Source organism: Topomyia yanbarensis, chromosome 2, assembly GCF_030247195.1.
Source record: "Topomyia yanbarensis strain Yona2022 chromosome 2, ASM3024719v1, whole genome shotgun sequence".
Taxonomy (NCBI): Eukaryota; Metazoa; Arthropoda; class Insecta; order Diptera; family Culicidae; genus Topomyia; species Topomyia yanbarensis.
In genome coordinates, this window is record NC_080671.1 from 297,736,565 (window position 1) to 297,749,996 (window position 13,432).

Below are 13,432 nucleotides of genomic sequence, written 5' to 3' on the forward strand. Positions count from 1 at the left end.
CTATGACCGGGAACCGGGATTTTTTCCTCCGATAGGACGGACATTGGTCCTACCTGACCGTCTGATATGTTGTTCTCTTGAAGATCTGAGATCGTTTTCACCGATGAATCGAATCAATATTTGACCTTGGTTCGAAATGAAGATCATCAGTGCAGCGAGCATCCATTGAGCAGGACCTACAGTTGTGGCCATCGATGCAGCAATAGTCGATTCTACCTTTGGCTGATTCGAGGGACCAGGAATCTGCAATTCCGAAACGGATTGTACAGCATCGATCCCGTGCTGCTTCTGAAGAGAAAAAATAAGTCAACATTTTAAATAGAATTATATGTTTGTTGTATATTACCTCTGCATGTATTTCATAATATTATTACTAAATACTATTCTTGACCAAAAATGACTTATTGATAAGGTGTTATATTAAATGAAAATAGTGCACTTATAGCCCAAGATATGTAGAGAGAAATAACTTATGGAGGAAAAACCTAAAGTAGATTTGAAACTAGTGTAACCAAAAGCCTTTATTTTCAAAAATCTGTAAATATCTGCAACCAAACCAAAAAATCTGTAAATATCTGCAACCAAACTAAAAAATCTGCAAATATCTACGTAATCGAAAAAAACTGCTGCTAAAACTAATGTGGTTTTTGTTTGAGGCGAAACTGAGTCAGTTCCTAACCCCAACTGCTGTCAAAATGTATGAACTGACAGCGGTTGGGGTTAGAACCTGACTCAGTTTCAGGTTCAAGCGAAATCGTCATAAGTCTGCGAATTTGCAGACATGTCTGCAAATCTGGCATCTCTGCACGACACACGCAACGCAAATTACACGGAAACGAAAAACTACCTAAAATTGAGTTCCTTTGACTCAATCTCGTGGTATCGTGGGGGAACTTAAAATTAGGTAAACCGTGTTGAAGGTAGTTTCCATTTAACCACGGCAAAAATTACAACTCATTGATAGGTTTTTTATACTCAAATTTAAGTTGAATTCACCTAATTTTGAGTATACCCCAAACAACTCAAAAGTACCTTCCTCCACGGAAGACCTCGACTGAGTCGAATCTCTCGTTTTGTTTTTGACAACACTAATAAGTGCGAAAGCGGCGCACAACTCAAAAGTAAGTTAAAAAACTTATTCTGCAGGTTGTTTTATTTAACCGTGTAGAAAAATGTCAATGGCGTCAACAACCTAGCAGTGTGTGCAGTTTCATTTGTTTTGTTAGCGATTGGAATTTCTAATATATAAATAAAACACTTTGTACAATTGTTAGAATTTCTATAATAATAACTTTTGTAACCGAACGAATACATTTCGATTCTTTGAGATTTTCTTAATAAAAATGCAGACATTAATGTTTTGCAAAGAATATTGCTTCTACTCTTATTTTGGTGTATGGCGGTGCAAGATATTTTCTACATATGTACATGAGAGTGAGACATCATTTTTCATCCATTTTCCTAAATTTATTTAGGGAAAAAGTTCTATCTCAGTTGCATTCAAGTGTTTGTGTTACTGCTTATACGATTTGCTTGTGTAACTCATGTTTAGTGAAAAAAATGATGTTCTATCTTTGCTGCATTCTATGGATTATGATACCGCTAATGAAACTTATTTGTGGATCTCAATGTCTGAAGTGAATATTATTCTATTGAAATACTACTCAAATGCAAAGTTTTTAGAAATAGGTTAATGGTTAACATTTTACTATGACATGTATATACATGTAAACAGTACTAGCAAACTGTTAAAGATGTAAGTTGAGTTCATTTACGACATAAAGTTGCCATTGAGTTTTACAATATGCCGTTACCAATGAACTTGCGATGAATAAAGTTTATGCTTAACAATTGAATACTTTACGGTGACGTCACAAATTAACTCGAGTGTTCGTCACAAAAGAAGTTGAGTGTTTATTTTTGTTACTTATACTGTTTACATGGATTTAGAAAAATTCTTTGCGATTTGCTTCGAGCAAATCTAGTCGTCCACCAAATTTTTCTAAGGCCATGTAAAGTAATAGTGAACTGCCAAGAAAAGTGAGGTTAATTGTATCAGCAAAGAACCTAATTGCCTCCCAGGCTTCAAGTTAATGAGTGCATAGTTAAGGTTACCATATCCTTTACTAATGCTGTTTTGCTTAACCCCAAAACGGAGTCAGGGTGCAACTCCAACCACTGTCAGTTCATACATTTTGATAGCAGAGGTTGGAACCAAATTATATGACCAATCATGAAAATCCATGAAAATGATTGAATCGTTATGAGTTTTCGTACAAGAATGGTAATTTAAGTCAGTGGAACAAAATGTTGCTGATTATACGAATAAACACTTCATTTGCCGGAAACCTAGGATAGCATAGCTAAAAAGCTTTACTAAACGATATAATTTTTCTAGCATAGCATAGCATGAATTCCGACGTCAATCGGGTGAGAGATTTCCGATTTTGCTTATCTGAAGGGTTACTGATTTGTACTGTTCAAAAAATGTGGATTAGTTGTGTCGTGTTGAACTCGGATACTCACTACACTATTTATTTCGGTATGCTTTGTAAGGTTTCATCCTTATGAATTGGTACAGGCACAAATCGTAGGATGGAGTTGCAGAATTGAGCATATCCATTGTCATATCAGACTTCGCCACAATCTACAATGACGTAGACCCGCTCAACTCCACACACTTGGCCACGTCCTTACAAGCGATTTTATTTCATAATAGTCCTATCACCTACTTAAGGAAAACGCTCGGAACCGAAACAGTTTTCATAGATGACGGAGATTTCAAAAAGGCGAAAAAATGTGATCTGGAGATTATATAAATATGTTACCAATACTTACTATTCTCATGTTGGTTTGGGTGGCGTTATGATGAATATAAAGAACTAGCTAATACACATCGAGCGTTGCTGCGATTTTCAATGAAATAGGAGGAAAACATAATTTGTTCCAAAGTGTCATCTGGCGGGCAGATAATCTCCAACTAATAGCACACAAACACGCCCCATACCAAATACCTACTGTGTGCAAATTTTTACGGAAATCGGTTAAGCCGTTTGGGAGTCTATAAATCATATACATACAAACATTGACTTTTATATATATACTAGCTAATACCCATCGCGCGTTGCTGCGACTTTCAACGAAATAGGAGAAAAACACAATTTGTTCCGAAGCGCCATCTGGCGGGCAGGTAATCCCTAACCAATAGCACACAAACACTCTCCATAACAAATGCCTACTATGTATGAATTTTTACGGCAATCGGTTAAGCCGTTTGGGAGTCCATAAATCATATACATACAAACATTCACTTTTATATATATATATATATATATATATATATATATATATATATATATATATATATATATATATATATATATATATATATATATATATATATATATATATATATATATATATATATATATATATATATATATATATATATATATATATATATATATATATATATATATATATATATATATATATATATATATATATATATATATATATATATATATATATATATATATATATATATATATATATATATATATATATATAGATAGATAGATAGATAGATAGATAGATATGATGTATATAAAGAATATGATAATAAAATATTATTTTAATGTCGACTGGCATGTACCAATTCATAAGAATGAAACCTTACAAAGCATACCGAAATAAATAGTGTAGTGAGTATCCGAGTTCAACACGACACAACTAATCCACATTTTTTTAACAGTACAAATCAGTAACCCTGCAGATAAGCAAAATCGGAAAGCTCTCACCCGATTGACGTCGGAATTATTCCCTCGGTAACTTTACTAAACGATATAATTTTTCTCTCCTAAAATTTACTTTGATTAGGGATAATGTGTTTTTTGTCAGATTTTCCGACAAAATTTAATAATTTTCGCGAGAAAAAAATTGTTGTTTTATTAGGTGTCACTTTTAACATGGAGGGGCAGATCACTTGTGATGCATTTTTAAAAATCAGCGAAATTAAATGCATTTATTTCCATCAAAATAGAAATTCATAATGTATTTTGCGTTGCGCGCAATGTTTTTGCGTTGCGTGTAAGACGTCAAAACTCTACAGAAAAACTAGCCCTACATTTAACAAAACGTCGAACAAAGTGGATCAGCGTAGGACGTTTGTTAAACAAACTTTTCTGCGAGGGAGTGCAAAGGTGATGCAAAAATGGAAATTAAATGCATTTTTTCTAATTTGATGCAAATTTGTTATACATTCTTAGAGTGATCTGCTCCTAGGAGCACACTGTTGATGTGTAAACCACGTTGGAAAGGAAAAAAAATACTTCAAAAGATTTATTATTCATATAATTCAAGCAATACTCAATGTAAATATCACAATATTGGCTGTAATATTTGTGAAAATATTTCGTATGATTTGTATTATATTTAATTCAACAGAATATTACGATAAATTGATCAAAAAAAATTATGGAATCATAGCATAATAATAATATTGCAATTTATCAATGGCGCATGAAAATTTCATAGGTAAAATCATATGTTTTACAATAAAATTGCAGTTCATTGTGAACTAATTGTTCATAAAGTTAAAAAAAAAAAACAATTTTTATTTTCCTTTTGCAATATGATACTTGATAAACGTTTTTCTTAAAGAACATGCGAAATTTTTCTAAGGTGTATATTTTTCCAGCAATCGTGGAACATTTTCTTTGGAAATTAAGTCCGATTTGTTTTTGTCAATATTACACCGGGGAGTCAAACAAACTAAATCGGTTTTTCCAGCACGCATGCTCAATAAAGCATATTTTTATGAGTTGCAAATTCGATTTTCATGTGGCAAATGTTCCTACTTGTGGGTCATGTTCAATACATATTATTAAAGCTAGGACATATTGATGAGTTGCTCATATTAAAGCTAGGATATATGTATTGATGAGTTGCTCATGAAGTTTCGACAAGCAAATGTTACCTCTTTGCAATATATCAAACTTCTCAAGATGTTTAACAAGTTGCACACGTATTTGAAGAAATTAGTACCATGTTTCATATCATACAAACCTGTTACGCTTTTTCCGTGACACAGTAGTTATTAAAAGTGTTACACCAGATTACTAGATGTGTTTCACAATCAATTAGGAATATAACAGAGTAACAAAGTGTGCTACTTGGGACCATAAGCGTTACTCGACTCAAAATTGTTTGCCCAGTTTATCCAGTCTGAGCATCTGTTCTGCTTACTGGTACTTAACACACAGTTATAAACGTGTCTTAAATTAAGCAACAAATAGAACGGCGGCGTATACTAATTTAAATTTTAAAATAAATATTGTAAGAATTATAAAACAAACCGCAATACTAGGGATGTAACTGTTTCAGTTCTAGTTTCACGTTGAAACACTAATATAAAATAAAACGCTGCAGAACACGCTCCTTTTTCATTGTTTTAGTTTCAAACTGGAACCGGCTTAATAAAGCTGCTATTTTTTAAATAATTTCATTATTTTGGTCGTTAGTCGATTAAGAAGTACATAATCTAAATATTGTTTACCTAAGTTCATTATTGAAAATTTAATTGGAAGATAAAATTTCGTATTTCGCGCAAGATCAAAATATTTCCTTTGGTATGAGTCAGATTGCTCATCACAGTCCTCAATATGCAGCTATTCGTTTTATTTTTTCTAGACAGACCAGCCTATTTTTGTCAGCTGGTTCAGCTAAATAATACCAATCAGCTGGAAACTGGGTGTTGAAGCGACCATTTTATTTCAAGAATGAAACAAAATAAAAAAAAATAATAAAGGCTTTAATTTTTTTTTTGGGTTTCTGAACGTTTTCAATTCAACTTATCACGACATTGAAGAAATCTGACACTATCGGTGTTGCTTGACAGCGAAGAAACCATAGACCTAAGGTTTTGTGACAGCATCTTTAACGTTGTATCGGAAGAGTTAAAATACTTTACAAGGTAAAATAACCAATGTGAAAATATGTAGAATGTTGCATTGATTTAGGTGAATTCCGATATTCTTTGACATTTGGGTCATTCTACCAGTTATGGAACATCGTAAAAATAGTTATCAATTTTAATATTTTGAACCTGGAAAACATTTGTTATAATTATTCCATTTCCGCAGTATTGGCAACACTGCTTTGATTATCTAACTCAAGCCGATGCATATTCCGATCCCTCCCGACTGTGCGTGTTGCAGAGATTTGTTCGGACCTCGTGACTTTACAATGTGTGTTTCCTGTTCGTTTCCTGCATTTGATCTGGAATCGAAACACGTGGAAGGTATTCAAGCTGATGGCATTATTAATACGGTTTCGGTTATTGCATTTGGCTATGGTTTGGATACTGGTCTAAGCTTTGAGGGCGAAATTTTGTTATACAATCGAGAACACTTAGTGCTTAATTAATATGCGAACAGGCGGATTCAGTATGCATTATTTAGTTTATAACAATAATCAATAATCATTCAACTACGGACAAATGAAATATAGATGAAAGAAGAACAAATGCGATACGCAATACGGCTAGGTGACCGTAACTTGGCGATTAATCATTTTTTTTTCATTATTTGCATCCTTTATGTAAAACTCGTGAGCTAAGGAAGATTTTTATTAGATAGGTTTTTTTGCAGCACTGCAGCTAAACGTCGCGTGTATTTTTTTTCACTTCGGTTTTCGGGCACTTTTCCGTTGGAAAACCGTCGGTTCCACCTAGTTTTCGTACCTTCTCGATAAGAAAATTGTCCGCGTCCGCTTTTTTTTCAAATTTTCGAGCAAAGTTCCGATCGGTCGCGAAGTTCTAACGTTTTTCTTCAATTGTTACACATAGGGGAGACTGAGGAGACTTGATCCCCTTTTTTATTTTTCAATCCTACTCCGTGGAATGATACAAAAACTATGTATTTTTTGTAGTTTTATATTGTTCCTAGGGTTGACTGATAATCATAAAAAAAATTACATGGAAATATTATACTGGACATGAGCTATGAGCATTTTTGGAAAACAACAAAAAACTGGAAAATTCTTTGACTAGTAGAGACTCGATCCCTAATTTGGGGACACTTGATTATTTTTTGAAAACGTGTTTAAAAGAGCATGTAGGGTAATAAGCCTATTTTTACCCTTTTCTATTATCATCCTACCCATCTGAAGCCTTTGGTTAGAGCAGCGTCTGCCATCTTTGCTCAACGCATTGGCTCCAATGGTGTGCAATTGGGGTACTCGATTAGAGTTTTTGCTGCGCTCAAACAGAAGATTTTCACCATTCTCAAGTCAATTTTGTTATTATATTGGCTCTTAATAAGAGGCGAATGACCTTAAGGCTAAAACCTCTATAATCAAAATAAAAAAATGGCTCATACTAACAAATCAAAGAAGCTGAAATAACAAAATTAATAATGAAATAATGTGGTACCCTCCCTAATAGGACAAAAATAGGTACCTAACCCCATTCAATGTTATAAATGTATTGTGGTATTGATTAAATTGTTGTGATTACATATTACTATTTTTGTTACTACATATTACGCATCTCTCACAAGATTTTTTTACGAATTCCCCATATCTCTGTGCAATTATTTGAAAGCTGTCGTTATTATGGTTGAGGAACGTCAAATGTGGGATGCATGCTTGCTACGTATGCTGTAGTAAACAATTACAGTTAAGTTTCTGTACGATGAAGCGTTCATTTTTGACAGTATTTTTTATTATTTTATGGCAACAATGACTTCAATTGTTCTGGTGTGAATTTGGTTATTTTCAGTGGTGTGTATGAAGCATGGCGAAGGGGATCAAATCTCCACAAATTTGAAGGGATCAAGTGAACCCATAGCATCTATTTCAGCAAACTTTAGTACAAGTATAGTTGAACAAAAAAATCAGCTCAATCATAACGTATTCATATAATTGACATTCTCCTGTAATTCTGTATGCAAAAGTATAGTATGTAGTGGGTGACTTTATCAATTGTATAAAAGTTTGAAAATTTAGAAAATAAATCTTCTTCAGTTCTTCTGAGATTTTTTTCTTTGAATCGGTAAAAATTCGGTAACACATGTCCAATTTATTTTTTTGTGTTAAAGAAACTTATGTTTAGATAAAACTGCGCAACTTTCTAGTATATACGATTAATGTATTCTGATCCGCCTTTGAGTTACAATGATGGGATCAAGTCTCCCCGGGGATCAAGTATCCTCAGTCTCCCCTAACCTCTTTTCGGATACAGGCAAAGCGCTAGCCGAACTGTAAAATTTTTGGAATACGTCAGGCATAGTAACTTTATCATAACATGGCCAAGGACATTTGTTCTGCCTGTGGACAAGAAAATCCACCAACGAGAAGATGTAAAACGGGAAAAAAATCAGCGATTGGATGGGTGTGCTGTGATGACTGCAGCGAATGGTTTCACGCAACCTGCGTTCGGATCGGAGCCTCACTTCTAGCACAGGCAGAAAACTTCTGGTTCTTCTGCGAGAAGTGTACCGTTAAAGGTTGCCTGATGTGGAAGCAATCTGCGGACATCGTCCCTATCAATCCAGTCAGCCCATCCAAAACAGACGCACAGATTTCGGAGTTGACATCTCTTATTCAAAAGCTGCAGGTAGGGTTGGACACGCTCAGATCCCAACACAAGAAGTCTATCGATCGTCTCCAGAACAAACTCAGCGAAGCTGAACAACAAGACGAAAAGTGCACATCGCACTTGCAGGCGCCAACACAAATTGAGGAAAAAACCGAAACCATCCAATCCGGATCTAAGCTGGCAAACATCTATTCACAGACCGTAAACGGATTTCGTATTTCAATTAACAAAGTTCCTTTTCGCTAAGGGGAGAATGTATGGGAACTCGTGCGAAACTTTCTCAATTTCCTCGATGCTCCTGATGCGATGCTACAAGTAACAAAATGCTTTCGCCTCGACGGTAGAAAATCAAAGTGGACGGATCGAACGCTTACTCCTGCCATCATAGTGGTCTTTGACTCCGTCAAAAAAAGAGGCAGTGCTTCGGCTTTACTTCGAAAAACACAAAGCAGTGACCCTTTGTACACTTAAATCCAATTTTTCATTACCGCTACACAGTGAACGAAGTCCTGTTCATTTAAGCCTTCAGGATCCGGAACTTCGCGCTTCGAATGAAAATTAAACACCAAATATCATCCGTGTACGTCAAGAATGATCGCGTATCAATCAAACTTCCAGGACATATACGCTACACCCCCGTGAAAGACCTACACCATCTTCTCGCTTTGGTTGGACCCGAACCTGCTGGAAACGAATCTTCAGTATTTTTCGACGCCGAATCTTCGGGTTTCGCCTCCTCTGAATAATCAATCCCGCCACTATGCCGCTGACGTAACTATCCAAATATGACAAGCAACTATCTAAACAAACTCCGCATTGGATACTTAAATGTTCGAGGATTGGAACGCCATATAGATGGCGTGAAAATCATACTGGATCAGACCACTTATCACTTCTTCGGACTATCAGAAACAAAATTGAAAGGATCATCTCCCGTAGGACCTATTCACATTCCCGGATACAATTTTGTCCGACACTCGCTTCCATCTAAAGGCGGACGCGGTGCAAAAACCTGCGGAGGCGTTGGACTGTATATTCGGAAAGGAATCAAAGCTACGACCATCCTGAAATCTGCATTTTATCCCAACCTTCCTATCGCCAATCGTGTTGAGTATCTGGCAGTGCGGGCGAAACTTAATGATCTGAGCATCTGCATAGTTGTGCTCTACAACCCTACAGCCAGCAATCAACAATTTGCTCAATGCTACGAACGCCTTCTGCTTGACCTGCAAGACTTCACACCTGACCGTCTGTTTATCGTCGGTGATTTCAACATCAATGTGGCAGCAACACAGCAGAGTCCAAACTTGACGGCTCTCAATCAAATCCATCAGGCTTTTGACTTAGCAGTGCTCCCCACATCAGCAACTCGAATTACTGAACGCAGCGCAACGACCATAGATCTAATGATCACAAACGCCCCTGATACAATCACGACCTGTCGAACTTCTTGTGCCAGCACAATCTCCGACCATGAAGCGATCTATCTGATCTCGAACGTGAGAGTCCCCAAACCTGAACAACAAAAACTCAAAATACACAATCTACGCCGCATCAATCCTATACGGCTTCCGGCTGATTTCATCAGTAGAGACAGAACGGACTTTTACCACTGTAGTAACGTAGATGCAAAGACTGAAATGTTAACCAGAGAACTGCGAACACTCCTCGACAGTCATGCACCGGAAAAAACTATAACTGTTCGAGATAAGCGCACACCGTGGATCACAAACGAGATAGAGCAAGCCATCAAAACCAGAGATCTCGCCTACGTACTCTATGCTCGAAATCCCAACAGGCTAAAGGGCGATCCACAGTGGAACGACTATCAACAGAAACGCAGCAGAGCAGCAACCCTCATTTCTTCGGCTAAAAGGAGATATGGACAACGGTACTTCAGTCCTGATCTACCCGCACAGCAGTTGTGGAACAACCTTCGTAGGGAGGGAATCCACAATAAGAGCAAAACCAACATCAACTGTGATCTGAACGTCGGCGAACTCAATAAGTTTTTTGCCGAAGGACATCGCCAACTTGGTAACAACAGAGCCCAACCGACACAAACCATACAGGCCTCATCCCATCCAAATTCAGCCGCTGAGCCTAACAAAGTACAGTTCCATTTTCGTGACGTGGATGCAAGTGAAGTTAATCGGCGTTTGCATGAAACAGAGTCCAACACTGTAGGCAAAAATCTGCGAAAATGTAGTCGTTTTCAAGATATTTTAAATTTTGTTTAGACAAAAAGTAATAATTCGTTAAATTACGCCCTTTTCATAAGTTATTCGCGTTTCTCCACTTCTCACCAAAATATGTTACAAACTCATCAACTGGTTTGACGAGTGTTTCTAGATTACATCTATCGGTAGCAACCCATTGTTCGAAAGTTATTTCTCCAACACAACGTTCCTCCAATTCTTCCGAAAAATTGTGTTCAAACATTGAAAGATTTGGACAGCGGTCACATTCACGAAGATAACAATCTTTTGATCTTGACGATGCACTACACAACATTTTTTCGAAATACAACTTGTAATCTTTTTCGAAAGAATATTTTTGTAGACTATGGAGCATTAAAATAATATTCTCGTGAATCGTACAAACACAAATGTTATGAGAACCTGAACTTCCTAATAGCTTGCAATTCTTCGGTCTCAATGATGCAAATGAACTAAATCCAATAGTAAATTCACTAATTTCCTTAAACCTATTAAAAGCCTCTTTCAATGGACAAATTAACAGACGTTTTTGTACATGTTGACGCTTACCATCCTTTTTCACAGAAACATAGTCGTTTAGCCCAGACATGGCTTTGCTAATCTGGTCGCTATCATAGAACTCCAACACCGTGTTTTTTGTTTGTGAATCCAAAGTATGAACCATCTTTTCGTTGTTGTTGTTCTTGTTGTGATGTTTTCCTTCTGCTAACAACCTAGCTTGCAATACAATGTGTTTGTTTGCATGAAATTCATCCATTATCTTTTGATTTGACCAACATTTTGGTAAAATAGACAATAACCTCACTTGATCGTTTCTTGAACATCCTGAATCTGCAAATCTCTCTTTCAGTTGAGAAATTATATCATCAAGGTCAGCAGCTTTCGTTTTTAATTAATCCAGCTCATCATTTTCTACATTAAACCCGAATAAATGTTTTCGTATTCCATGTGAAATATTCGAATATTTACTATTGGAATAATTGACTTGTTGAAGCTTGTTTATTGCTATTGGTGAAACGTTGATTCCCAGGACTCCTTTATTGAATATTTCAATGTTATGTATTCTGGAATAATCCTGCACATCGCTTTCCTGAGTAGATTGATGAAACCGATGGTATGTCTACCGGATCATATCCTGAAGGTGATGATTGTGGTTCTGTAGTGTAGATGCTCGGTAACTGCAGATATTTTATATTGTCAGAATTGCATGCCTGCAACCTGCAAGTATCACATATAAAAACAGACTCATCCAATTGAATTTTACACTCTGTGGATTTTAAAATTCCAATAATTTTTTGCGTTACTTTGCGAAGCTTCGATGAACACCGTTTACTAGGAAATGGCTTACAACACCTTACTTTATTGATATCCATAATAATTTGCTCTTGTTGACACCAAAACACCGTACTGACTAAGTCTCTTTAATGTGTTAACCTATTTCAATGTAAAATATAGGTAAGTTTTAATACATGGTTCATACAGGTATCAACTATTTTGCTTCAGAAAACATTGGCAGGTAACATCTATATCCTCCTATGGTTTCTCCAGAATAAAGAGTAATTCTCAAATGTGCGACTTAAATAACGTATAAATTGAACTAATATCCGAATATTATCAGCTTGGCGCTGAAATCATTTTTAGAGAATTCAATTTCTATGTAGTCAAATAATTTTTTTTAATATTTTCCTGTAGTTTTTTAATGGTTCGTTATACCGTCATGGTGTAAAGAGGAAAGTTGTAGAATGTATTATGACTATTACGAAAATCGTACGATTGTTGATGGAGAAACACGAATAACTTATGAAAAGGGCGTAATTTAACGAATTATTACTTTTTGTCGAAACAAACTTTAAAATACCTTGAAAACGACTACATTTTCGAAGATTTCTGTAAAGAGCATTTTCATTTGAAATGACATTTAGAATCACAATCGATAAAAAAATATATTTTTGTCTGTAAAATAGTACAGAATTGAAGAACATGTACAAAGTTATTGTTAGAAAAACTTTTTTATTGATAACTTCTCCAAAATGAAATTTGACTTAAAATGTTTCTTTTTTATTTAGGTTTTCGCTGGCAGAAAATAAAAAATTAAAAAAAGGGTTTTTTTAATTTCAATTTTTAATATAAATTATAAATTTTTTGAAAATCGGTGCATTTTTTTCGATGTCTAGAAGAGCAACACCAGTGGAATAGCCCTCTGAGATATTTGCCTTTATCATGTTAGTTACTCTCACAAGTTGATGAGTAGTTGAATGTCCAATACGAAATCCAAACTGCTCAGGAAGAAAAATAGATTTCTCATTGACATGTGACATCGTTCTAGATAGGATGATTTTTTCAAATAATTTACTAATAGAAGAGAGTAAGCTAATTGGTCGATAGCTAGATGCTTCTGCTGGGTTTTTATCTGGCTACAAAATAGGAATAATCTTGGCATTTTTCCATCTTTCAGGGAAGTATGCTAATTCAAAACATTTGTTGAATATTTTGACCAAGTATCTCATGGTGATTTCGGGAAGGTTTTTAAGAAGAATGTTGAAAATTCCATCATAACCTGGAGCTTTCATATTTTTTAACTTTTTCATGATGGATTTGATCTCATCATAGTTTG

The 13,432-nt window shown here is 35.4% G+C and overlaps 1 protein-coding gene across 1 annotated transcript in view; it reads right to left on the bottom strand.

Annotated features, from left to right (window-relative positions):
* Positions 1-13,432, bottom strand: part of LOC131680474 (uncharacterized) — a 74,268-nt gene continuing 60,836 nt past the window's right edge. Inside the window, exon 2 of the mRNA XM_058961185.1 lies at positions 1-288. Within this exon, the coding sequence (XP_058817168.1) occupies positions 1-288 (288 nt within the window). The remainder of the gene's footprint in view (positions 289-13,432) is intronic.